The sequence below is a fragment of the Salvelinus namaycush genome, chromosome 2 (genome assembly GCF_016432855.1).
Source record: "Salvelinus namaycush isolate Seneca chromosome 2, SaNama_1.0, whole genome shotgun sequence".
Lineage (NCBI taxonomy): Eukaryota > Metazoa > Chordata > Actinopteri > Salmoniformes > Salmonidae > Salvelinus > Salvelinus namaycush.
Genome location: NC_052308.1, coordinates 55,469,689 through 55,497,096, shown reverse-complemented (window position 1 = coordinate 55,497,096; position 27,408 = coordinate 55,469,689). Strand labels below are relative to the sequence as shown.

The 27,408-nt window shown below is 42.5% G+C and overlaps 1 protein-coding gene across 1 annotated transcript in view; it reads right to left on the bottom strand.

Moving 5' to 3' along the window:
- The window catches only part of angpt4 (angiopoietin 4), a 42,431-nt gene extending 15,851 nt beyond the window's left edge, over positions 1-26,580 (bottom strand). The window contains exon 1 of the mRNA XM_038971427.1: positions 26,050-26,580. Within this exon, the coding sequence (XP_038827355.1) occupies positions 26,050-26,367 (318 nt within the window). The 5' untranslated portion in view covers positions 26,368-26,580. The remainder of the gene's footprint in view (positions 1-26,049) is intronic.
- Between the last annotated feature and the right edge of the window lie 828 nt (positions 26,581-27,408).

Here is a 27,408-nt window from a genome sequence, read left to right as displayed (position 1 = left end):
TGAATGATACTGCAACACTCAAAGGTCTTATGGCTGATTTCATAAAGGTGTTATTTTTTCCTCTCTTTTTATGTCTCATAGAGAGAAAATGGATAGGTTTAAAAGATAAGCTGGTTCTACATGATATGGGATAAAGATGTTACTATAGAATACGGACAGAGCCATCTTGGGTGCTGCACAAACATATTCCAATTGATAAACACAGCATGAAGCATTCTTATCGCTGAAAGTCCACAATGTGGATGTTTTGGTATCATCTGGGAGATGCATGGAAAACTCCCCTGAACATTGCTCAGTTTAACCTTTAACCTCAATACAAACCAAATGTGTTTATGTTGGACGGATCGGAAATATTGTCCGCCTTCAAATGTCACTCTAAAAGAGTGTTCTGCAACAACATTATGTAAATGTTATTGTTATGTATAATGGTTTCTAAAATATTGTTTAATTTGTGTTCATAGGACAGCATAGTTTTTACAGAGAGTCATGTTGTTGAATGTTCAAGTGTCCCTCTTTTTCATCACTCAGTTAGAAAAGCACTTTCAGCATCTTTTGTATGCTGGTTTGAATCTAATTGTATGAAGTTGTGGGAGTTTTGTGGAGGCCTAATTTGGGCTAAACTTATTTTAATTTTATATGATTATCTAAACTCTAGTACATTATCCTCCACCACACACTGAAAATCAAACAATGACCAACCACTGAAGCTACAACCTTCAAAATTAGTTTAGCAACTCTTATTTTGGGTATTTCTTATTACCATGGATGTTTGAGTAAAGAAGGGCAAAAAATTTACTCCACACCAGGTGGCAGTTGGCAGGCACAAGATACAATGATGTACTGATGATTGAGAAGAGCTAGCGTGTTTACAAAGCTTTAGGGTCTTATGTATGGAAGTGGGCTATGCTAATATTGACCTAAACATACCTTCCATTTTACGTGGTGCCAAGCAACATCTAATCCCTGATGAAAAGTGACCACTGTGGATTCTTCATTACCCACAATCCTCTAGCTGAAAACTTCCCACAATAACAGGTAATCAAAAACATATTGTTATGTAGAATATTATCTGTTTAGTGTACACAGCATTCAAGTCCATTCCTATCGCATTGTACTGTTCTGTTGCTGCAACCTAAAATATATAATGACTATGACTGTTCTGTGTAAGCCTCGCAACACTCTCTGAGTATGTGGGAGGGTCAGGGGGAGGTTGCTAATCCCCTACAAACAAGCTGCAACAAACATCTCACTCATCCAGGGCCAAATCAGGACCAGATGGACAAAGTCAACAATGGGTACTGCAAGCAAGCTAAAGGTCTTGTTTTATGCCCTTTCTCTAGCTCTGTCAACATGTACAGTGCATTCGGAAAGTATTCAGACACCTTGACTTTTTCCACATTCTAAAATTGATTAAATCGTTTTTTCCCCTTCACCAATCTACACACAATGCCCCATAATGACAAAGCAGAAACAGATTTTTTGAAATATTTGCAAATGTATTACAAATATCACATTTACATAAGTATTCAGACCCTTTACTCAGTACTTTGTTGAAGCACCTTTGGCAGCGATTACAGCCTCGAGTCGTCTTGGGTATGAACCTACAAGCTTGGCACACCTATATGTGGGGAGTTTCTCCCATTCTTCTCTGCAGATCCTCTCAAGCTCTGTCAGGTTGGATGGGGAGCGTCGATGCACCGATATTTTCAGGTCTCTCCAGAGATGTTCAATTGGGTTAAAGTCCGGGCTCTGGCTGGGCCAGACAAGGACATTCATAGATTTGTCCCAAAGCCACTCCTGCATTGTCTTGGCTGTGTGCTTAGGGTCGGTGTCCTGTTGGAAGGTGAACATTCGCCCCAGTCGGAGGTCCTGAGCACTCTGGAGCAGGTTTTCATCAAGGATCTCTATGTACTTTAACCCGTTCATCTTTCCCTCGACCCTGATTAGTTGCCCAGTCCCTGCCGCTGAAAATCATGCTCAAAGCATGATGCTGCCACCACCATGCTTCACCGTAGGGATGGTGCCAGGTTTCCTCCATGCTTGGCATTCAGGACAAAGTGTTCAATTTTGGTTTCATAAGACAATAGAATCTTGTTTCTCATGGTCTGAGTCCTTAGGTACCTTTTGGCAAAGTCTCAGTGGGCTGTCATGTGCCTTTTACTGAGGAGTGGCTTCCGTCTGGCCACTCTACCATAAAGACCTGATTGCTGGAGTACTGCAGAGATGGTTGTTCTTCTGGAAGGTTCTCCCATGTCAGCAGAGGAACTCTGGAGCTCTGTCAGAGTGACCATTGGGTTCTTGGTCACCTCCCCGACCAAGGCCCTTCTCCCCTGATTGCTCAGTTTGGCTGGGCAGCCAGCTCTAGGAAGAGTCTTGGTGGTTCCAAACTTCTTCCATTTAAGATTGATGGAGGCCACTGTGTTCTTAGGGACCTTCAATGATGCCGAAATGTTTTGGTTCCCTTCCCCAGATCTGTGCCTCGACACAATCCCGTCTCGGAGTTCTACGGACAATTCCTTCGACCTCATGGCTTGGTGTTTGCTCTGACATGCACTGTCAACTGTGGGACCTGTGTGTGCCTTTCCAAATCATGTCCAATCAATTGAATTTACCACAGGTGGACTCCAATATAGTTGTAGAAACATTTCAAGAGGGATCAATGGAAACTGAATGCACCTGAGCTCAATTTCGAGTCTCATAGCAAAGTGTCCGAATACTTAATAAGGTATTTCAGTTTTTATTTTTAATACATTTGCAAAAATGTCTAAAAACCCTGTTTTTCGCTTTGTTATTATGGGGTATTGTGTGTAGATTGATGAGGGGAAAAAAGTAATTTCAGAATAAGGCTGTAATGTAACAAAATGTGGAAAAGTCAAGGGGTCTGAATTCTTTCCGAATGTACCGTATATAGTGCATTGCCTTGTGCCCTCTATGTCTCTTGCCTACAGTGCCTTGTTTCAAAGACCAGTGTAATAATACATAAATCTCAGACCCCCTTTGTCCTCCTCAGCTTCCATTCATGGCAAATGTTACCCGAAGAGGGAAGTAGGTGATGGTTGCGTGAGAAAGGCATTATTTGCTATGGTGCAGGGCCATAACCCGCATACTATACTATATGAATGCCTGGTTGGGGGCAGGGGTGGGTATGTTACTTTCTAAATGTAATCCATTACAGTTACTAGTTACTGTCCAAAATTGAAACCAGTAACGTAACTTTTGGATTACCCAAACTCAGTAACATAATCTGACTACTTTCAGTTACTTTTGGATTACTTTACTCAAGAGGCATTAGAAGAAGACAAAGAGGATCCATCAAACGTATTTGGTGTGTCATCATAGTAGTCTCTGACTTGTTGTCAGACTTGCTCAGGTGGAACAAACTTAAACTTCCACCTTTTTATAATAATTAATTGAATGTCATTGAGAAAACAGACAGGTGTCAAAGTATTTTTTTGCAAAAACATCCTTGCCAAATTTAAAAGTAATCAAAGAAGTAATCATCTAGTTTTTTGAAAGTATCTGTAATCTGATTACAAATACTTTTGCTGGTAACGTAACTGATTACAGTAAAAACATTTTTAACTCAGATTACATGTAACTGATTACAGTTACGTAATCAGATTACATGTAATCAGTTAGACTCAAACCCTGGTTGGGAGGATATGGTTTTAAGATGACCATAGGGGATGATACTGTGTATATGCATATGGAGTTCAAACCCAAAACACATATAAGGTCCTGTTTATCAATCTTGTTAATCAAAGACCTATTATTTCAAGCCATTTGATTTGGCACACAGATTACCTCATTTTTGAAACACGGGATTTGACGTTACATGTAGCCCTACTTATTTTATTAACTATGATAATAAATAGCCCCCACATGACTATTAATACTAGCTATTAACAAACTCCGTTGTCAATGTGTTTTCACAGATGGCATTTGACGGACATCTAAGATTAACAACATTTTGTAACTCAGGTACTGTTGAGTCTGTCCATCTACAGATGTAGGATCTGTCACGACTTCCGCCGAAGTTGGCTCCCCTGCCTGTTCGGGCGGTGCTCGGCGGTCGTCGTCACCGTCCTACTAGCCGCCACCGATCCCTTTTTCGTTTGTCTGTTTGTTTTGTCTTATTAGTTTCACCTGTGTTTCTGTTGTTTGGTTTAATGAGCTTCCCTATTTTTAGTAGGTGGACCCGCCCTTGTTTTGTGCGGGATTGTCTTTATGTTACGTGTGTGCGTTTTAGGTAGAGGTGGATTTATTTTCTTATACTTGGCACCCTGTGTTTTTTGGGTTGTCACGTTGTTGTCCGCGCCCTGTATTGTTGGGCTTATCATTTTGTGTGCCGAAGTAAAGAGCACTTTTCCCCAGTGGAACTCTCTGCGTCTGATTCCTTCACCCACCTAGTCCCGCGTGACAGGATCTTAATTTTATCACTATTTTGTTACTGAGAATTTCCCTGCAAGGCAAGAAATGCGAAGTACTAGTGCATTTGATTTTTAAAAAGGCTTCTAAAGTTTGTAATTTTCACTTTGAAATGTCAGACTTGACAAACGAAAAATGTATCAAGCCATACAGACATTTCCATTAATTATAATCCACATAATAATTCACATTTCCTGCTGTAGCAAACTGGCTCAAATTAAGATCCAACATCTCTACGCTGTTTTACCTTGCCTTGTGTCTTGAACTCATGTAACATGCTCAATTAGCCTGGATAGCATCTCAGGTAAGTACACTTTCCCCCAGAGTGGCACTACATTACACACTGAACTAGAAATCATGTTGACAACAAGGAACAGGACAAAGTCAACCTAGATCTGTCTATCTAATTAAAATCAGGGTAACACTTTATTTGGATCGTCCATCTGTAGACTATCTGTCTATCTACAGACTATCAGTAACATTTCAATTAACATTTCTATTAACCCTAACCCTTAACCTTAACCCTTATCCTAACCCTAAACTTAACCATTACCCTTAGTCTAAACCAAACCCTAACCATAACCTTAGCAAGCAGTTGCTTATCAACAGATAGTTTGTTGATAGTATGACCGTATGTAGAGCATCTACAGATGGGCTATCCGGACTACACAAATAAAGTGTGGCCAACATCAGCCATGGGGTTTCATTGTCCAACTCTCTGTTGTCCTGCTGAGGAGACCTTGCCATGGATGGTAGAGCTTGAACAAGGCTTGTTGGTTCTCTGTGATAAAAAGGGAATGTTTTAGGCACTTGGCCTGGCTCCAGGGTATGGAGAGGGAGGTCTCTAGGGACCCCTGCATGGGGTCTCTGGAGACCCTGCATGGTTGTGAGCAGACTGGCGCTCTGCCACATGAACTGTGAATCTCCCCCCGTTCCCAACCCCTCAACCCCCCCAACTCCGATGTCGCCACTGCAACACTCCCCATCTGATCATACTATTTCTATGGCTACGGAAAGCTCCTTGCCTGCCAATAAGCCTCATAGAAATAAGTTATTTTCATCAAAAAGAGGCTGACTTTTTAGCTCTGCCGCTGATAACACACGTCCATGTTAGAGACAAATACTTGGCCTTTTGGACATAGATAAATCTCACATCTTACAGCATGTGCATGTTCGACAGCACTTTCATCATATAATATGACAGTATATCTTAAAAGGGAGCCTAACATTGAAGCCACATGCACATCATACTCTGGAATGTGTCCACAATTCATTCATTGTGTAATTCAACATGATCGGAAGGACTGGAGTCCAGTTCTTGGTCTGAGAATCTTCCTTACAGAATGGAATATGTTAATGAGCCATAATGTTGCCATATAGAGCTCTTCCAATGGCTTGCCATGCAGCATTTAAAAAGCTTGTTCAGTTAAAATTGCCATGACTAATGGCTTTATCATTCTGGGACCCTCTCAGAGTTGAAGGCGCTTCAAAGAGTTGTGAAAGGATATAGGTGAAGCGTAAAATGATTCCCAAAATTCAAAGAAACAGTCAGAGACATAATATACTGTATAAAAAGGTTAAAAAAATCCAGCGAATGTAAAAGATGGTCTGAAAATATGACCCACCATCAGAGGATGTAGTCATAAAATCATCCATCACGTTCATTGATAAATATGCAGTAAAATAAGAGGAAAGAAAGTTTTAAAGTAAATATTGCATTTTTGAAATATTTTATTGTAATTTTGTTCAAGTTAACACATGTTGATCTACTCTGAATTGTAGAGAATCATCCATATTATACAATTGCTGACTGGTATATCTGTTATAACAATTGCATGGATTAGATGGGATAGACTTAAAGGCTATATTGAATGTTTTCCACGTCATGCATATGGTTGCAATATGTATGTTCATATTGGCACATTGTGTATTGATGCATGAACATTTTACTGTCTGACATAGATTCTTGAGCAATTCTTGAACATTTCTGATAGAGAAGTAACAGTTCAGTTACATCTTTTTAAACTGACTTGTTATAAGCATTTATATGAACCCATACAATGTCTTATTAGGCTTATCGGGTTAATAATATTTGAATAGACTGAAAATAGCTGTTATTTAGTCGGGATCATTATGAAATAGGAGTGAGACATTACAAGGGGTTTCTTACATGCTTATAAGAAGTTTTACATTTACTGTACCTGTCTGCTTTAAGGTAAAGTGTTACCAAAATATCTATTTAAAAAATATGTACGGACATAAAGGCATGACACATCCTCTTCTCCATTGTTCGTATCTGTTTAGGCGCACCTCTTTATTACAAAGAGTGTCACTAACAAATCAACATTCATAGGAAAAACAGTTTGTGAAAATTTTATGACGAGACACACTGAGGACACCATCACTACAATCTCGGTTTGTTTAGAGGAGAAACTAAGAGCAAAGCAAACAGTACCCCAAAACGGTTTCATTTTTTCCCTTCACTTTGAATAACTTATGAGGTGGAGGGTTAAGACCATATTTGACTGAACCAGATTCCAGCATTAATTATCATTATCAAAGTTACAAGTCAGCTTGAAGCAAACCATGTTTACTTAGCAATTGAAATCATGCTCCGGCCAATCGCAAGGCGGGGGCTGACCCTGTGCAAAGGGAAAGTGCAGTGCTATAGTGCAAGTGCAAAGATTCCTCTCCATAAGCTAACATAAACAAACACACAATGCTTAATAGACACTGCTAAGGCGAAGGCTAAGACTGAGTAAACTTCAATGGAAGAGAGCTTAAAGAGTGAAAAGAGTGAGGGGTAGTTAGAGTTTATGAGAAACACCATCATCTTTGAAAAGATGAGTACAGATCCAGAAATGGTCTGAACTACAACATAGTATTTGTGGTAAATAAATCAGAGGATACCATGCTATGGTAGCCTGGCAGAGTGAAAACTGTAAAGACCGACGCTGGAGTAGAGAAGCAGGTACGGGGAGTCAAACATTTAATCGGAACAGACATGAAACAAGACAGGAACAGCGTCAGCACACGGGTATACAAGGACAAATGACAATCAATGCTGAATCGGGGAACAGAGCGGGGGAACAGACAGATAAAGGGGAGGTAATGACAGAGGTGATTGAGTCCAGGTGAGTCCAATAATTGCTTATGCGCATGACAGGGAAGGCAGGTGTGCGTAATGATGGTGGCAGGAGTACGTAATGCTGCGCACTCGAGCGCCAGGGGGAAGAGCGGGAGCAGGCGTGACAGAAAACAACTGTTTGCAAACTATTGGATTATGTTAAAACCTGTGTTATTTTTAGTCTGATTAAACTCATATTACTGTTACATAATGTCAGATCCTTGTGAAGATGTCAACAGCTCATATATTTCTTTGAATCATGATGATAAAGACATCTTATAAGCAATACATGAAGTTTATTTCTAAAACGTTACATCCACACATTTTTCACATCTGTGTTTTTTAACCAGAAATGATTGCTTATGGGTACTTTAATGTGTGTGTAAAATATTACCGTTCTCCAATTTTTATTCATATATTTTAGGTGTGTATAATATACAGTGCCAGTCCAAAGTTTGGACACACCTACTCATTCAAGGATTTTTCTTTATTTTTACAATTTTCTTGTAACGCCTGTCGTCGGAAGGAGTGGACCAAAGCGCAGCGTGAAAAGTGTTCATGATTTTTTATTTATCAAAACACTCGAACAAAATAACAAAGTGAAAAAACAAATAGAGAACAAAAGGCTCTCTGTGGCCAGGGCATGACAGTATCCCCCCCCCCCCCCCCCCCCCAAAGGTGCGGACTCCGGCCGCAAAACCTGACTCTAAAGGGGAGGGTCCGGGTGGGCATCCCTTCACGGCGGCGGCTCCGGTACGGGACATAGATCCCTCTCTGCCCGCAGATCCCTCCGCTTTGGTGGCGGCCCTGGTGCATGGACCTTTACTGGAGGAACCGGGCCGCAGATCATCGCCGGAGGAACCATAGCACCGATCATCACTGGAGGCTTCGTGCCATGGATCATCACTGGAGGCTTCGTGCATTGGATCATCACTGGAGGCTTCGTGCCATGGATCATCACTGGAGGCTTCGTGCCATGGATCATCACTGGATGCTTCTTGCCATGGATCATCACTGGAGGCTTTGTACGTGGAGCCGGAACAGGTCTCACCGGACTGAGGAGACGTACTGGAAGCCTGGTACGTGGAGCTGCCACAACGCATCCTGTCTGGATACCCACTTTAGATCGGTGAGAGTGGAGAGCTGGCACAGGACGCACTGGGCTATGACGGCGCACTGGAGGCATAGTGCGTAGAGCCAGCGCAGGACACACTGGACCGTGGAGGCGCACCGGAGGTCTGGAGCGCAGAGCTGGCACAACTCGTCCTGGCTGGATACCCCCTGTAGCCCGGCAAGTGCGGGGAGCTGGAACAGGCCGCACTGGGCTGTGCTGGCGAACCGGGGACACCGTGCGTAGAGCTGGCGCAGGATAACCTGGGCTGAAGAGACGCACCGGAGGCCAGGAACGCTGAGCCGGCACAATCCGTCCTGGCTGAATGCCCACTCTAGCACGACCACTGCGGGGAGCTTGCACAGAGCGCACCGGGCTGTGGATGCGCACTGAAGGCATGGTGCGCAGAACCGGATAGCACAGTGCTTGACCGGTCACTCGCTCCCCACGGTAAGCACGAGGAGTTGGCTCAGGTCTGAACCCTGACTCTGCCAATGTCCCCGTGGACCCCAGGATCTCCTCCCATGTCCACTCATCCTTTTTACCACGCTGCTTGGTCCTTTGGTGGTGGGTAGTTCTGTAATGCCTGACAGCTGCCTCTGATTGGGAACCACACAAACATAGAAATAAAGAAACTAGAATGCCCACCCTAGTCACACCCTGGCCTAACCAAAATAGAGAATAAAAGCCTCTCTATGGTCAGGGCGTGACATTTCTACATTGTAGAATATTAGTGAAGACATCAACACTATGAAATAACACATATGGAATGATATAGTAACCAAATCAAAATTGAGATTATTCAAAGGAGCCACCCTTTGCCTTGACAGCTTTGCACACTCTTGGCATTCTTGTGAGACGCAGAGTAGGTGAACGGATGATCTTCGCATGTGTGGTTCCCACCGTGATGCATTGAGAAGGAGGTGTGATGGTGTGGGGGTGCTTTGCTGGTGACACTGTCAGTGATTTATTTAGAATTCAAGAACGACTTAACCAGCATGGTACTACAGCATTCTGCAACGATACGCCATCCCATCTGGTTTACACATAGTGGAACTATCATTTGTCTTTCAACAGGACAATGAACCAAAACACACCTCCAGGCTGTGTACGGGCTATTTGACCAAGAAGGAGAGTGATGGAGTGGTGCATCAGATGACCTGGCCTCCACAATCACCTGACCTCAACCCCCTGGAAGCCTGTGTTTCAGACATAAGGAAGGGATGGTTGCAAATGTTTTACTTTTAAACTCAGAAAAAACAGAGATGCTAGTTCTAGGTCCCAATAAACAAAGAGAGCTGCTGTTTGATCTGACAATTAATCTTGATTGTTGTCGAGTCGTCTCAAATATAACTGTGAAGGACCTCGGCGTTACTCTGGACCCTGATCTCTCTTTTGACAAACATATTGTGGCAGACCAGGGGGTTGGGTCAAAACGTTTACACAGATCAGACACGGACAGAGTAGGATTAGCTCAGTTTCAAAGGTGTTTATTAAAATAATAGTCCAAAAGAAAATAGGTCTCCCCAAGAGACCCTCTATGGGATACCGTCTTATGGGCTCCGGGTCTTGCTGTATCCTGTGGCGATCAAAAAATGAACTCCCTCCTGTTACCTCTGGTACCATCCCCAACTATACGGGAGTCCTTTCCTCCCCCAGTCTCTCCCCCATGTGCTTCCCTTCTGGCAGCTTCATGTGAGTTGTACAGCTGGTGAGCAATCAGCCCTTGATTACTCACCAATCCCCAATCAGCCCCAATTAGTCCTGGCCGGAGAGCCCGTCGAGACCTGGCACGTCCAGCAGATGGAGCCATCGCCTCGTGATGTATACTCCGTCTGTTACCAGGCCTCGATGAGTCTCCCCCTGGTGGCTGACCTGCTGTACGCCACAATATCAAGAATATTTCAAGGACAGCTTTTTTCCATCTCCATAACATTGCGAGAATCAGAAACATTTTGTCCAAAAATGATGCAGAAAAACGAATCTGTCATTTCTAGATTAGACTACCGCAATGCTCTACTCCCCGGCTACCCAGATAAAGCACTAAATAAACTTCAGTTAGTGCTAAACACAGCTAGAACCCAAAAAATGGGATCACATTACTCCAGTGCTAGCCTCTCTACATTGGCTTCCTGTTAAGGCAAAGGCTGATTTCAAGGTTTTACTGCTAACCTACAAAGCATTACATGGGCTTTCTCCAACCTATCTCTCCGATTTGGTCCTGCCATACATACCTACACGTACGCTACAGTCACAAGATGCAGGCCTCCTTATTGTCCCTAGAATTTCTAATCAAACAGCTGGAGGCAGGGCTTTCTCCTATAGAGCTCAATTTTTATGGAATGGTCTGCCTATCCATGTGAAAGACGCAGACTCGGTCTCAACCTTCAAGTCTTTATTGAAGACCCATCTCTTCAGTAGGTCCTATGAGTGTAGTCTGGCCCAGGGGTGCGAAGGTGAATGGCAAGGCACTGGAGTGACAAACTGCCCTTGCTGTCTCTGCCAGGCCGGCTCCCCTCTCTCCACTGGGATTCTCTGCCTCTGACCCTATTACGGGGGCTGAGTCAATGGCTTACTAGTGCTCTTCCATGCCGTCCCTAGGAGGGGTGCGTCACTTGAGTGGGTTGAGTCACAGACATGATCTTCCTGTCCGGTTTTGCGCCCCCTCGGGCTCGTGCGGTGGAGGAGATATTCATGGGCTATACTCAGCCTTGTCTCAGGGTAGTAAGTTGGTGGTCTGTTGATATCGCTCTAGTGGTGTGGGGCCTGTGCTTTGGCAAAGTGGGTGGGGTTATATCCTGCTTGGTTGGCCCTGTCTGGGGGTATCGTCGGACAGGGCCACAGTGTCCCCCGACCCAACCCCGGTCTCAATCTCCAGTCTCCAGTATCTATGCTGCAATAGTCTATAAGCCGGGGGACTAGGGTCAGTCTGTTATACTTGATATAATTCTTCTGTCTTATCTGGTGTCCTGTGTGAATTTAAATATGCTCCCTCTAATTCTCTCTCTCTCCCACTCTCCCTTCCCTTCCCTCCCGGAGGACCTGAGCCATAGGATCATGCCTCAGGAATACTTGGCCTGATGACTCCTGGCTGTCCCCAGTCCACCCGGTCGTACTGCTGCTCCAGTTTGAACTCTTCTGCCTGCGGCTAGGGAACCCTGACCTGTTCACCGGATGTGCTACCTTGTCCCGAACCTGCTGTCTCTCTCTCTCTATTGCACCTGCTGTCTCGACCTTTGAATCCTCGGCTATGAAATGCCAACTGAAATTTACTTCTGAGGTACTGACCTGTTGCACCCTTTACAACCACTGTTTTTATTATTTGACCCTGCTGGTTATGACCCTGCTGGTTATCTATGAACGTTTGAACATCTCGAAGAACGATCTGGCCTTAAATGGCCATGTACTCTTATAATCTCCACCCAGCACAGTCAGAAGAAAACTGGCCACCCCTCAGAGCCTGGTTCCTCTCTAGGTTTCTTCCTAGGTTCCTGCCTTTCTAGGGAGTTTTTCCTAGCCACCATGCTTCTACATCTGCATTGCTTGCTGTTTGGGGTTTTAGGCTGGGTTTCTGTATAGCACTTTGACATCTGCTGATGTAAAAGGACTTTATGAATACATTTGATTGATTGATTGATTGGTTGATTGATTGATTGATCAGATGATCTGGCCTCCACAATCACCCGACCTCAACCCAATTGAGATGGTTAGGGATGAGTTGGACCGGAGAGTGAAGGAAAAGCAGCCAAGAAGTGCTCAGCATATGTGGGAACTCCTTCAGGACTGTTGGAAAAGCATTCCAGGTGAAGCTGGTTGAGAGAATGCCAAGAGTGTGCTAAGCTGTCATCAAGGCAAAGGGTGGCTACTTTGAACAATATAAAATCTAAAATACACTGCTCAAAAAAATAAAGGGAACACTTAAACAACACAATGTAACTCCAAGTCAATCACACTTCTGTGAAATCAAACTGTTCACTTAGGAAGCAACACTGATTGACAATACATTTCACATGCTGTTGTGCAAATGGAATAGACAAAAGGTGGAAATTATAGGCAATTAGCAAGACACCCCCAATAAAGGAATGGTTCTGCAGGTGGTGACCACAGACCACTTCTCAGATCCTATGCTTCCTGGCTGATGTTTTGGTCACTTTTGAATGCTGGCGGTGCTTTCACTCTAGTGGTAGCATGAGACGGAGTCTACAACCCACACAAGTGGCTCAGGTAGTGCAGTTCATCCAGGATGGCACATCAATGCGAGCTGTGGCAAAAAGGTTTGCTGTGTCTGTCAGCGTAGTGTCCAAAGCATGGAGGCGCTGACAGGAGACAGGCCAGTACATCAGGAGACGTGGAGGAGGCCGTAGGAGGGCAACAACCCAGCAGCAGGACCGCTACCTCCGCCTTTGTGCAAGGAGGTGCACTGCCAGAGCCCTGCAAAATGACCTCCAGCAGGCCACAAATGTGCATGTGTGCAGCAAACCTTTTTGCCACAGCTCGCATTGATGTGCCATCCTGGATGAACTGCACTACCTGAGCCACTTGTGTGGGTTGTAGACTCCGTCTCATGCTACCACTAGAGTGAAAGCACCGCCAGCATTCAAAAGTGACCAAAACATCAGCCAGGAAGCATAGGAACTGAGAAGTGGTCTGTGGTCACCACCTGCAGAACCATTCCTTTATTGGGGGTGTCTTGCTAATTGCCTATAATTTCCACCTTTTGTCTATTCCATTTGCACAACAGCATGTGACATTTATTGTCAATCAGTGTTGCTTCCTAAGTGGACAGTTTGATTTCACAGAAGTGTGATTGACTTGGAGTTACATTGTGTTGTTTAAGTGTTCCCTTTATTTTTTTGAGCAGTGTATATTTGATTTATTTAACAGTTTTTGGTTACTACATGATTCCATATGTGTTATTTCCTAGTTTTGATGTCTTCACTATTATTCTACAATGTAGAAGCCCTTGAATGAGTAGGTGTGTTCAAACTTTTGACTGGTTCTGTATATATATTATTTTGCAAAATACTATACAAAACATTAAGAACACCTGCTTTTTCCATGACATAGACTGACCAGGTGAATCCAGGTGAAAGCTATGATCCTTATTGATGTAACTTGCATATTTGACTCTCTGTGGTAGTCTCACCTAGCTATCTTAAGATTAATGCACTGTAGTTGTAAGTCGCCCTTTATAAGAGCATCTGCTAAATGACTAAAATGGCAAATGTAAATGTTTTATGTACAAAGCTCATATTACTGTTTTGACAATTTTTTTATATTGATGTCACAAATATATAGTTTTCTTTTTTTACATTTGACTGTGTTAAACCTAGTAGTACTACTTATTTCTCTGAGAGTGAGGCAGATATTTTGGTTTTGCAAAAGAAACATGATCATTAGTCTCTCTAAAATAAAACCATCAAGTGATAGATTCAAACAAATACATGTCTGTCATTGAACAAGCCCATGCCATAATTAGATAGTGACAAAACAAACCAACCTTTTTCATTAGTTCTTTTAACAATAAAAGCTAATTTACCAACATTTCTGAAAATGGATATACACTCCGTGTACAGTTTATTAGGTATCTAGTACCGTGTCGGACGCCCCTTTGCCTCCAGAACAACCTGAATTCTTCGGGGCATGGAACTGTTGCTCAATTGTTATCAAGGGACCTAACGTGTGCCAGGAAAACATTCCCCACACCATTACACCACTGCCACCAGCCTGTACCGTTGACACAGGGAGCATGGGGCGGCAAATCCTGACTCTGCCATCAGCATGACGCAACAGGAACCATGATTCGTCAGAACAGGCAATATATATTTTTTCCACTCCTCAATTGTCCAGTGTTGGTGATCGCGTGCCCACTGGAGCCGCTTCTTCTTGTTCTTAGCTGATAGGAGTGGAACACGGTGTGGTCGTCTGATGCAATAGCCCATACGTGACATGGACCGGCGAGTTGTGTGTTCCGACATGCCGTTCTGCACACCACTGTTTTGAGCCGCCTGTTAGCTTGCACAGTTCTTGCCATTCTCCTTTGACCGCTCATCACAAGCTGTTTTTGTCTACAGGACTGCCACTGACTGGACGTTTTTTGTTTGTCGCACCATTCTCTGTAAACCCCAGACACTGTTGTGTGTGAAAAGCCCAGGAGGCCGACCATTTCAGAGATACTGGAACCGGTGCGCCTGGCACAGACGATCAAAGTCGATTAGGTCACTCGTTTTGTCCATTCTAACGTTCAATCGAACAGTAACTGAATGCCTCGATGCCTCACGTGGCCACCTGACTCAATGTCTGTAGGAGCTAACCATTTTTTGTGAATGGGGTGGTGTACCTAATTAACTGGCCACTTAGTTTATAGCATATCTGTTATTTAAAGCCCTGGAAGAATGTTCTGCTACAGTAATGGCCAAATGATGGTGTTCAGTTCCTGTGTTCTTTACTTTTCTTCAACCAGAGTGTCATGTCTTGTAAAAACAGCTATTTGAATCCATCTAATGCTCCATAATATCACAGTAATGTGCAGTTTGAACTCTCAATAGAGTCATTTGGAATTCAGAAATGTCTCCTACAACGCATTCTCAAAATCAAAATTGCAGTACACCATCCATAAAATCACAAGCAGGGACACACTGGAGAAATACATTAACAGAAAACAACTACAGTTGTTCCCTTTGGCCAGAGCCTCCTAGTATAGGAGTTTCCAGTAGGGAATAGGCTTGCTGATGGTCTTTCACCAACAATGGATCATACTGTAACATTTAAAAAAAATGACACTAACATAATACCATTTGTATTTATTGTACCTGGCAAGTGGGGAAGGCAAAGCAGTTGTTGATAGATTGTCTTCATGAAACGAAACGAGAATCTATCCAAGAGCAAGTGCGTTTGCATTACTCTAATGAATGATTAAATATTAGTATCGTTGTCAAAGTCTGATTGGATGCCAGACCCTCACTGTTTGGCAGACGCACTGTTTGCTGGTAGTTGAATCTTCACAAATTTTATTCTGAGTCATGGGCTGTGTCCCAAATGGCACAAATGGCACCCTATTCCCTACATAGTGCAAAGAATAGGGTTCCATTTGGGATGCAACCATGGTGTCAGATCCATTAGCATGACACCTATTAACGTGACACAGGATTATTTACAGCTTACACTGTCTGCCTTTGGGCTACCAACCCCCACATGTACGTCACACATCCTTGGAAGTCGTGTCAGAGTCACTTGGAGTTGGTGTCAGAGTAATTTGGAGTGGGTGTCACTTGGCACCCTCAAACAGGCATTAAGGAATACCAGTTAAACTATACTCTGAGCAGTGTCTAACTTTTCAATCCAAGCAACAAACCAAGTTTATGTCTGTGTAGGGAGCTAGCATCATCAAACATACTGATAGGCCTACCTTATGCTCTGTTCCAATCCATCCTTATGGTACCCAGCCTGCACAGAGACATAGGCCTCTTGCATTACATTATTTACATGTGATCTCCAGGCATTACAGGCATAGACTCAAGATTACGTGCTTGATTAAGAGCTAATATATCTGATTTCAGATCGGATTCTGGTAGAGCAATGTCAGGCCCTGTCTGCTTCCAAGTCCTCGACGATGCTGTCAAGGAAATAATGGGAAAGTTATGTTTTTTGTCCTGAATATGTTTCTGTTTCTGCCAACTGCTTCCTTCAATAACGTTTCTATAGGAAAGGCAAATTAATTATGTTCGTACAATGGGAAATCTGTTGGTTGATTAGTGATCCAGTGTACACAGGGGTTGCTAATGTATTTGGCTATTTTAGCATTGTTTAAAAGCTAAAGGACTTTACAAAGCAGAAAGACATAAGATAAGGCAAGACCAGACAGCGTGTATAAACCCTCATTCTTGCCAGCGTACAATGACAAACAGAAGATACAGTTTAGTTTTGAGCAATGAATATCAGATATTACAGACAGTATTGTATCACCATTTTACAGTATTATCATTGATACAGTCACATATGCATTAACATCTATCTGACTTTAGAGACAACCATAGAAGCTCCAGCCTGGCTCTGTCGGTCATGGTTCGAACATAAACCAGTTGGAACGGAGACAGAAGCAACACTCAAGCCAACGATTTACGAGGGAGTTAAGAGACGTCCTTATCACTGTCTGGGAGACTGATAGTGGGGATGGTTCCTTCCACTCCAATGTTGACTGATGTCGTTGCAGGCGACCACTCTGGGAGTGCAGCCCCCCTCGACCATCACGGTCTTGGGGATTTCTGAGACACTTCCTCAAGAATGATAATCATGGGAGAAATGTTTATTTAGCACATGGAGGCCTCCTCCACTGATCTGAGCCAACCCAATGAACACAAACAGGCAGCAACAGGCAGCCCAATTCTGATCTTTTTTACACTAATTGGTCTTTTGACCAATCACATCAGATCTTTTCACATCAGATATTTCTCAGAGCCGATCTGATTGGCCAAAAGACCAATTAGTGAAAAAAATATCAGAATTGGGCTGCCTGTCGAAATTCAGCCAACGTCTGGTTGTGACTGTGACGTTGGCAAACACTGGATTAAGGCTAGGATTCAAACAAACCACAAGGGCAGACTTTTAAAGTCAAATGCTGTACAATGTTGGCGTATTGTTATGTATCATATGTATTTCACCATCTGCGCACTCTTTCTTTAATGTTGTCTGACAATGCCACATGGAAAGCAAGCTTCTAAACTTTTACTCTGGGATTGAATTTCCATTATGAGACATGTTACTGTAGGATCTTTCAGCCTCTCAAACTGTACAAATTACACAAACTACAGCAGAATCCCTCTAAGACTTCATTCTTTTCCCAGAATGAACTCCACATATTGTTAAGGGCATGGCATTACGTATGGGGCTTTGAACAAGGGTTCTCGTCATCAACATGTGGCAAATTAAAGCTGTAAGAGCTTTTGATGTGTTTCTGCAGAAGTCAGATCCTTCCGATTGATAAGCTGGTAATCAGCGGAGGCTGATCTGAGATCTGGCGTTAGAGGGGAGTCCCGTAACAAAGGCCTTTACGAGGTCATTAAAGACACTGCAAATGCACTCCCCTCTCCATAAACTCCACAGCCTGCAGTGAAAACATTCTCAAACTATTCCCAACATTTCCTCCCATTTTCAATAATCACTCCAATTCACTCCCTGCAGGGAAATGAAACCAACGAGAACCGAGAGACAAAATCTATTAACTAAGGCTTCAGGGACTAGTTAATGGACTATTATAGGAGGAGAAACTCTGCGTATTCAAAGAATCATTGCTATTAAGTATTATTAGAGCTGTCATATAGAGATTGGTAGAATCTGTTTGAAGTACACTATAAAGAATGACGGCGCTGGGACGTTGGCAAAGTATACTCAAACAGATAATCTGTGAAGGAAGAATACTACAAGGACTCAGTGATATACGTTTGAAGTTGAAGTTGATCTATTATTGAAATAGTTTGTGTTTGCTGTTTTCATATGTTCAAAGTTCAATGCACAACAAAGTATCACAGACGCAATTCATGGTTTTGTCCAAAATGATAATACAAAATAATAAACTGGGTACCAAATAAAAATGAAATGTGAGTGCACTCAATTTTCTCAGTTCAGTTCAGTTCCTACCACGATGTACCAGTCAAATGTCCCTCTAGAGATAAGGTGATGATGAGGATTGTAGAAGCTGCAGATGACGAGCCTCTGTAAAATGCGAAATGATCATCAATATCAAAAGCATTCATGCTTATGTAAATATCTTTACTGGTTTAGATCCTAAATATTATGTACACCTTAGTTATTCATCAAGACAGGTATAGAACTTAGCTAGCATAAAGCTAGCTAACTCACCATGATTCTTCGTTCACACCATCAAAGGAAAAGACTCCCAATTATCTTCTGGTTCAGCACACTGATTATCTAAGCACTTGATTCTTCTGTAGTAGTAATTATATACTTTACAACTTTGGTTTCTAGTTGGTTTCTACATTTCTTTCTGCTTCAAAGTTTGTGGGTGCTCTTCTCCAAAGGCAAGATGGAAAGAGAGCGAGATCGTTCAGACTCTAGGGGTTGCCAACAAACTCCAACCCATAAGATTTGTGTAAAGAAATTAACTTTAAGCTGTCAGTACCTGCAATTGGGCACTATAATTACTTTTAAAAATACGTACCAGTCAAAAGTTTGGACACACCTACTCATTCAAGGGTTTTTCTATATTTTTACTATTTTCTAAATTGTAGAATAATAGTGAAGACATTAAAACTATGAAATAACACACGTGGAATCATGTAGTAACCAAAAAAGCTTTAAGCAAATCAAAATAGATTTTAGATTCTTCAAAGTAGCCACCCGTTGCCTTGATGACAGCTTTGCACACTCTTGGCATTCTCTCAACCAGCTTCATGAGGTAGTCACCTGGAATGCATTTAAATTAACAGGTGTGCCTTGTTAAAAATTCATTTGTGGAATTTCCTTCCTTCTTAATACGTTTGAGCCAATTATAAGTATTGTGACAAGGTAGGGGTGGTATACAGAAGATAGCCCTATTTGGTAAAAGACCAAGTCCATATTATGGCAAGAACAGCTCAAATAAGCAAAGAGAATCGACAGTCCATCATTATTTTAAGACATGAAGGTCAGTCAATGTGGAAAATTTGTGCAGTCGCAAAAACCATCAAGCGCTGTGATGAAACTGGCTCTCATGAGGACCGCCACAGGAAAGGAAGACCCAGAGTTACCTCTACTGCAGAGGATAAGTTCATTAGAGTTAACTGCACCTCAGATTGCAGCCCAAATAAATGCTTCACAGAGTTTAAGTAGCAGACACATCTCAACATCAACTGTTTAGAGGAGACTGTATGAATCAGGCCTTCATGGTCGAATTGCTGCAAAGAAAGCACTACTAAAGGACACCAATAAGAAGAAGAGACTTGCTTGGGCCAAGAAACACGAGCAATGGACATTAGACCGGTGGAAATCTGTCCTTTGGTCTAAAGAATCCAAATATGCAATGTGTCTTTGTGAGACGTAGAGCAGGTGTACGGATAATCTCGAATGGTTCCCACCGTGAAGCATGGAGGAGGAGATGTGATGGTGTGGGGGTGTCTTTGCTGGTGACACTGTCTGTGATTTATTTAGATTTCAAGGCACACTTAACCAGCATGGCTACCACAGTATTCTGCAGTGATACGCCATCCCATCTGGTTTGCGCTTAGTGAGAATATCATTTGTTTTTCAACAGGACAATGACCCAACACACATCCAGGCTGTGTAAGGGCAATTTGACCAAGATGGAGAGGGATAAGGGGTGCATCAGATGACCTGGCCTCCACAAGCACCCGACCTCAACACATTTGAGATGGTTTGGGTTGAATTGGACCGCAGAGTCAAGAAAAAGCAGCCAACAAGTGCTCAGCATATGTGGGAACTCCTTCAAGACTGTTGGAAAAGCATTCCAGGTGAAGCTGTTTGAGAGAATGCCAAGAGTGTCATCAAGGCAAAGGGTGGCTACTTTGAAGAATCTCAAATATAACATATATTTTGATTTGTTTAACAAATGTTAATTTGTGTTGTTAATTTGTGTTGTTAATGTTAATAATTTTGATGTCTTCACTATTATTCTACAATGTAGAAAATAGTACAAATAAAGAAAAACCCTTGAAGGAGTAGGTGTGTCCAAACTTTTAACTGGTAGTGTATATCTTTACATTACTTTTTTGATTGATTTCCCACAATGTTATAAGTCAGAAGACAGCAATCCAGACCTTCCTAGGACCATGTAAATGTCCTATGTCGAATTAACTTGTTTTTGCCTCCCTCTGAAGGTTGGCTGCATCACTCCATCCGTTTCTATCACTTCACTGCAGCTTTACGTCAAAGGGGCGGCCCTTAGAAAAACATTTATCCAGCTCGACTGCTTCGTGGCAAATAGTGATGCACACTATTTAAATGGCCCAAATGTTGATTTAGACATTCACTAATTTAACAGATTTTGACTATCACTAATGTCATGATATGTTTGGTAAATAGTAAAGAAGGTGTATTATTTTGAGTGGATGTTCCTAAACCAGATAACTATACAGTGCATTCAAAAAGTATTCAGACCCCTTCACCTTTTCCACATTTTGTTACGTTACAGCATTACTCTAAAATGGATTAAATTGATTTCTTCCCTCATCAATCTACACACAATACCCCATAATAACAAAGCGGAAACAGGTTTTTAGACATTTTTGCAAATGTATGAAAATTTAAATACAGAAATAGCTTATTTATATAAGTATTCAGACCCTTTGCTATGAGACTCAAAATTTAGCTCAGGTGCATCCTGTTTCAATTGATCCTCCTTGAGATGTTTCTACAACTTGATTGGGTCCACCTGTGGTAAATTCAGTTTATTGGACATGATTTGGAAAGGCACACACCTGTCTATATAAGATCCCACAGTTGACAGTGCATGTCAGAGAAAAAGCAAGCCATGAGGTCGAAGGTATTGTCCGTAGAGCTCAGAGACAGGATTGTGTCGAGGCACAGATCTGCGGAAGGGTACAAAGGTCCCCAAGAACACAGTGGCCTCCATCATTCTTAAAAGTTTGGAACCACCAAGACTCTTCCTAGAGCTGTCCACCCGGCCAAACTGAGGGAGGTGACCAAGAACCCGATGTTCCCAGAGTTCCTCTGTGGGGATGGGAGAACCTTCCAGAAGGACAACCATCTCTATAGGACTCCACCAATCAGGCCTCTATGGACGAGTGGCCATGCAGAAGCCACTCCTCAGTAAAAGGCACATGACAGCCCGCTGAGACGTTGCCAAAAGGACTCAGATCATGAGAAACAAGATTCTCTCGTTTGATAAAACCAAGATTTAACTCTTTGGCCTGAATGCCAAGATTCACAACTGGAGGAAAACAGGCATCACCCCTACGGTGAAGCATGGTGGTGGCAGCATTATGATGCGTGGATGTTTTTCAGCGGCAGGGACTGGGAGACTGGTCAGGATCGAGGGAAAGATGAACGGAGCAAATTACAGAGAGATCTTTGATGAAAACCTGCCCCAGAGCGCTCAGTACCTCAGACAGGACAACGACACTAAGCACACAGCCAAGACAGCGCAGGAGTGGCTTCGGGCCACTCAAGGACAAGTCTCTGAATGTCCTTGAGTGGCCCAGCCAGAGCCCGGACTTGAACCCAATCTAACATCTCTGGAGAGACCTGAAAATAGCTGTGCAGCGACGCTCCCCATCTACAGAGAAGGATGTGAGTAACTCCCCAAATACAGGTGTGCCAAGCTTGATATTTCAGGTTTGTATTTTTAATACATTTGCAAACAAATACTAAAATCAGTTTTTATGGGGTATTGTGTGTAGATTGATGAGGGGAAAAAAGATTTCAATACATTTTAGAACAAGGCTGCAACGTAACAAATGTTGAAAAAGTCAAGGGGTCTGAATACTTTCCGAATGCACTGTAAATAAACAATTCCAGGTGAAAGCCAAAGGTCATATTTTTCTAGGGGGGGGACTACTACATTAATAAAATATTGCCCTCTTGCTAGATTGATGACTAAAGCCATTGCGAAACAGGGCTGTCAGCACAACTGGTTAATTAAGGACTTTCTTGTTTTGTGAAAACATTAGAGAATGTCTAAAATAGCATGGTGTGTGGTGCCATTAAAAAAATGTTAACCTTTATTTAACTAGGCAAGTCAGTTACGAATAAATTCTTATTTACAATGATGGCCTAGGAACAGTGGGTTAACTGCCTTGTTCAGGGGCAGAACAACAGATTTGTACATTTTCAGCTCGGGGATTCGATCTAGCAACCTTTCGGTTACTGGCCCAACACTCTAAAGAGCATTGTAATTTATAATGAAGCACAGGGAAATCAGCAGGTGCAAAGTAGCAAGCATATCCATGTTCTGTCACGTTCCTGACCTTATTTCCTTTGTTTTGTATTTGTTTAGTTGGTCAGGACGTGAGCTGGGTGGGCATTCTATGTTATGTGTTTCTATGGGCGGCAGGGTAGCCTAGTGATTAGAGCGTTGGGCTAGTAACCGAAAGGTTGCAAGTTCAAATCCCCGAGCTGACAAGGTACAAATCTGTCGTTCTGCCCCTGAACAAGGCAGTTAACCCACTGTTCCTAGGCCGTCATTGAAAATAAGAGTTTGTTCTTAACTGACTTGCCTAGTTAAAAAAAAAAATGTAAGTCGCTCTGGATAAGAGCGTCTGCTAAATGACTTAAATGTAAATGTATGTTGGGTTCATGTTCAATTAGCCTGATATGGTTCTCAATCAGGGGCAGGTGTTTTACGTTTCCTCTGATTGAGAACCATATTTAGGTAGGCTGTTCTCACTGTTTGGTTGTGGGTGATTGTTCCTGTGTCAGTGTTTGTGCCACACGGGACTGTTTCGTTTGTTAGTTTGTTCCTGTTCGTGCGTTCTTCGTTGTCTGTAAGTTCTCATGTTCAGGTCTGTTTACGTCGTTTGTTAAGAGTTTTTCCGTCTTCGTCTTTCGTTAATAAATCAAACATGTATTCTACCCAAGCTGCGTTTTGGTCCGATCCATGCTCCTCCTCAGACGAGGAGGAGAACGAACGTTACATGTTCATATTGAAAGTTTATGGTTCCATTACAGTATGTCACTAGAAAGAACTAATCATATGAAGTGGTGGGAATCCCGAGTGGCGCAACAGTCTAAGGCACTGCATCTCAGTGCTAGATGGTTCGAATCCAGGCTGTATCACAACCGTCTGTAGGGCCGTGCACAATTGGCCCAGTGTCGTTCGGGTTTGGCTGGTGTAGGCCGTCATTGTAAATAAGAATTAGTTCTTAACTGACTTGCCTAGTTAAATATTTGTATTTATTTTCTAACTGTGAGGGCTTGCGCATCGTAAATGTGATTTCCCCTCTTGGCAAGTGGCAGAATCTTCACTCAGTACAACCTGGGGCCCGACCATATCTCAAGCTCTTTCAAATAGGACATACAATCACCGATCCCTGTGTCTTTGATGGTGGCAGAGCTCTTTTCCAGAGAAGCCTTTGGACCACAGCCATAAAAAAAGCTGAAACTTCAAATGGCTTCTGCCTTCTCCATTCTCTCTCTCCCCATTCTTTGGAGCCGATCTACACTTTCTGTAGCCAGTGATTCGTGCTGGCTATCAGGGAAAGAGCACTCTGCCACATCAAAGGGAGACTCCACTCTGTCCATACCAGGCTGGGTCCCACGAATGGGAGCCTCATTTGAAGTCAGTCATTTGGCAGCAAGCTAAACAACCTGCTGTTAACTACCTCACTTACTGGTGTTTACAAGGAAACATGTAAATTAAATATTATTCTCCACAAACACTGATGCATTCAGAGCGTTAGGATATTCAGTAGGAAAAAGTCAAATGCAACTGTAAAATTTTTGTTGAAGGTTGGGTAAAATACCTACATTTTCTGCAGTGATTTGATATGGTGAACCCAGAAAGTCAAGAGTCATCCTTTTAGCTCTTTTACTTGACCCTTTGCATGTTTTTATCGAAGTGGGAGGTACAACGCACACAGTCGATTTGCACATGCTCAAACTCACTCACATCACACACACAGTACTTTATTCTTCTTTTCATAATTTGTTCGATGGATCCCCATAAGCATAATCCCAATTAATCCAATTGAACTGGTGTTCACACTCCAGAATGCAGAATATAGATTAGAACTGAGTTATTTCAAAGCAATTCATTTCCATTTCTTATTCTGGGTCGGTTTCTCATTGGTTGAGCACAGTTAGAATTTACTTATAGGGCCAATTATAGTGGAAATAATGAAACGTTCATTTGGTTCATTAAAGTAATTCTCCTGAGATATGATTTTCAAAAGCAGCACAGTAACAAAAAATGTGCACATTGTTCATGCTTGATTACCGTTGTTACTCTTGTGCAGCATTGTAATGATGATGAATGTAGACCGTAGGGGAGAGTGGGGTAAGTTGAGCCTTTTTTACTTTAAGCATCACTCCGTCAAGGGAAATATAATATTATTTTTACAAAGATATCTACATACAGTGCATTTGGAAAGTATTCAGACCCCTTGACTTTTTCCACATTTTGTAACGTTACAGCCTTATTCTAAAGTGGAGTATGGCCTGAATGCCATCCTTTAGAATGCACTGTAAATTTCATGATGTTGTGTATAGCTGGAAATAATCAAAATTCATGTAAACATTACAGTTTTGAAAACATAGCTTGTACAACAAAAGTGGTCTCTAGTTGAGCCAAGGGACAGGTTAAGTTAAGCTGCCTATACATTTCTGTATTAAATTAAATATTACCACTACCTTTGTAAAACCATGTTTATATTTATTTCCCAAACACAATTCAACACAATCACAATCACTTTTTTGTCTTTTAATAATTTTAAACATATTTTAACACAGGCTTAACATACACTTCATACTTTTTAACCTTTTTAACATAAGCTAGGCCCTGTTGTTACTTCATTTCCCAGCGATAATGTCTTGCATTACGCCTGGGGAGAGAAAATAATTCAATTTGCTCAATTTGCCATTTACTCAATTTGCCACAATGGTTCCACCATTGGCTCAACTTACCCCAAGGCAAACACAACTACAAGGATGCACTTTCATGCTAGGTTTAGGACCTCCTACTAAAGCTTATAGAGACCCCAACTGATGTATAGAGCAATGTTTAAATGATTTACTTTGGTTTAGATAGAAGCGTAATGAAACCTCGAACACAATAAATCCATTTGACTGGCTGAAAATCTGTTTTTCTAACCTAACTTGTTTACCACTTTTCCCATGTGTTTTTTTTCTTCACAGACTCCAAATATTTGGTCAAATTATACATTTTGTGTATGGTTTCCTTGAAACAAGGGTCTCTCAACTTACCACTTTGGCTCAACTTACCCCACTCTCCTCTATACGGATTCCATTTTAACTTTTGTTGTTGGTTATTTCATTAATTGGAAGCAAGCACAGGGAGATTCAGCCAAAACACCAGTTGGAAGCTAATGTTTTATGTGATCAAAATAAGGGAAACTTGCGTGTGGTCTACATTCACCATTGCTCACTGAGGCCCACTGCTCTTTGCTTTGCTCTTGGTCCTCTTTCTCAACTCACAATATCAGAATCATATATTTGGCTCCCGATTGGCGCAGCGGTCTAAGGCACTGCATCTCAGTGCAAGAGGGTGTCACTACAGTCCCTGGTTCAAATCCAGGCTATATCACATCCGGCTGTGATAGGGAGTCCCATAGGGCGTTACACAATTGGCCCAGTGTTGGCTGGGGTAGGCCGTCATTGTAAATAAGAATTTGTTCTTAACTGACTTGCCTAGTTAAATAAAGGAAAAATAAAAAGTACAGGTATCTGCTCTTACCTTCTGCAGCCACTGCGTGTTGTTCTCCATGGCTGTCTCCAGGTGCTGCAATTTCTGTGCAGACCAGTCACTCTCTCCAGGGGGTGGTGTGTCCCTTTGAACCATGTCGGTGCTGCCGTATTGGTCCGGGCTGGCCTGACAGCGCTCCATCTCTGGTAGGATGAAGGTGTAGCTGCAGTGGCCGTGCTGGACACGATGGAGCCCCCTGCGCTTTTCTCCTCTGCGCCTCTGCCCTCTACCTCCACTAGCACCCACTACGCTAGCCCCCATTACCCCAGCCGCCAGCATCAGCCCCCAACCCAACAGGATTTTCCTCATGGTAGTAGCACCTGTGCCGAGGTGTTGTGATACAAGTGTCCCCTCCCCCCCACTTCACTCACTCACTTGAGATATGGATGCACATGGTTCCAAGCGGAAAAGGAGAGGAAGCCCTTGTGTTCTCTTCTTCTTAATTTAGATGTATTTTGACTGTGCTTTGGTTCTTATTATTCTTGATAAAGTCCTGTTTTTCTCCCCGCAGGTCCCTGTTTCCTCTAAACTTTCCCTGGCCCCTGTGCTACGTAAGTGAACAGACACAAACATTGACCCCTAAATAGCCACAGAGAAAGAGAGAGGGAGGGGGAGAGAGACAGAAAGAGAACAAGAAAGTGAGAGAGAGAGTGAGGGAGCAGCTCCAAATGAGTCTCAATCTTCAATGTCCAAAAAAAGGGAGAAATGCTTTCCTCCCATCCCACTCCAGTGGGTCGAGTTTCAGAAATGGCCAAAGGGAAATAGTTCTGCCCCCTCTTATCTGAGGGTTGGGGGGAGGGGGAGAGCTGAGGGAGGTCTATTAGAACACCCCGTCTCTCCGCTCCACTAATCCGCTCTGTCCACTCTGGGGCTAAAGATGCCATGTATGGTCTCTCCCCGTTTCAGCACAGGTTAGGAAACATACATAAGTAAAAGTAAATCCACATGAAGCAGGGCTTGTTGCTTTTTTTTTCTAAGGCACTTTTGGTCACTTTTCACTGTTTTCTGAAGTATTGATTAATTCACATGCATCTAAACTTTTGAGAGCAAGCCAAATTAGCATATGCTTATCAGTCAACTAAATTAAAATTTGTAATTTTGCAATTTCCTGAATAAAACGTTTAACTTGTTGAAGCTTGAACTTACACAACATCAGTTGTAATAGAGTATACACCCTCATCCAGTTCTACTGTAGTCAGCAAATATACTATAGCATGCAGCTCATTGGTGAAACCATTTTTCGTATAATGCACCTCTTTGCCCTTTATTTATTTTCTACATGATCCTTATTTTTGGCATAGTTTGTCTTGTATCTTATGTTGCGGCTGTTGCAGTCCTTAGGGAGAGAGG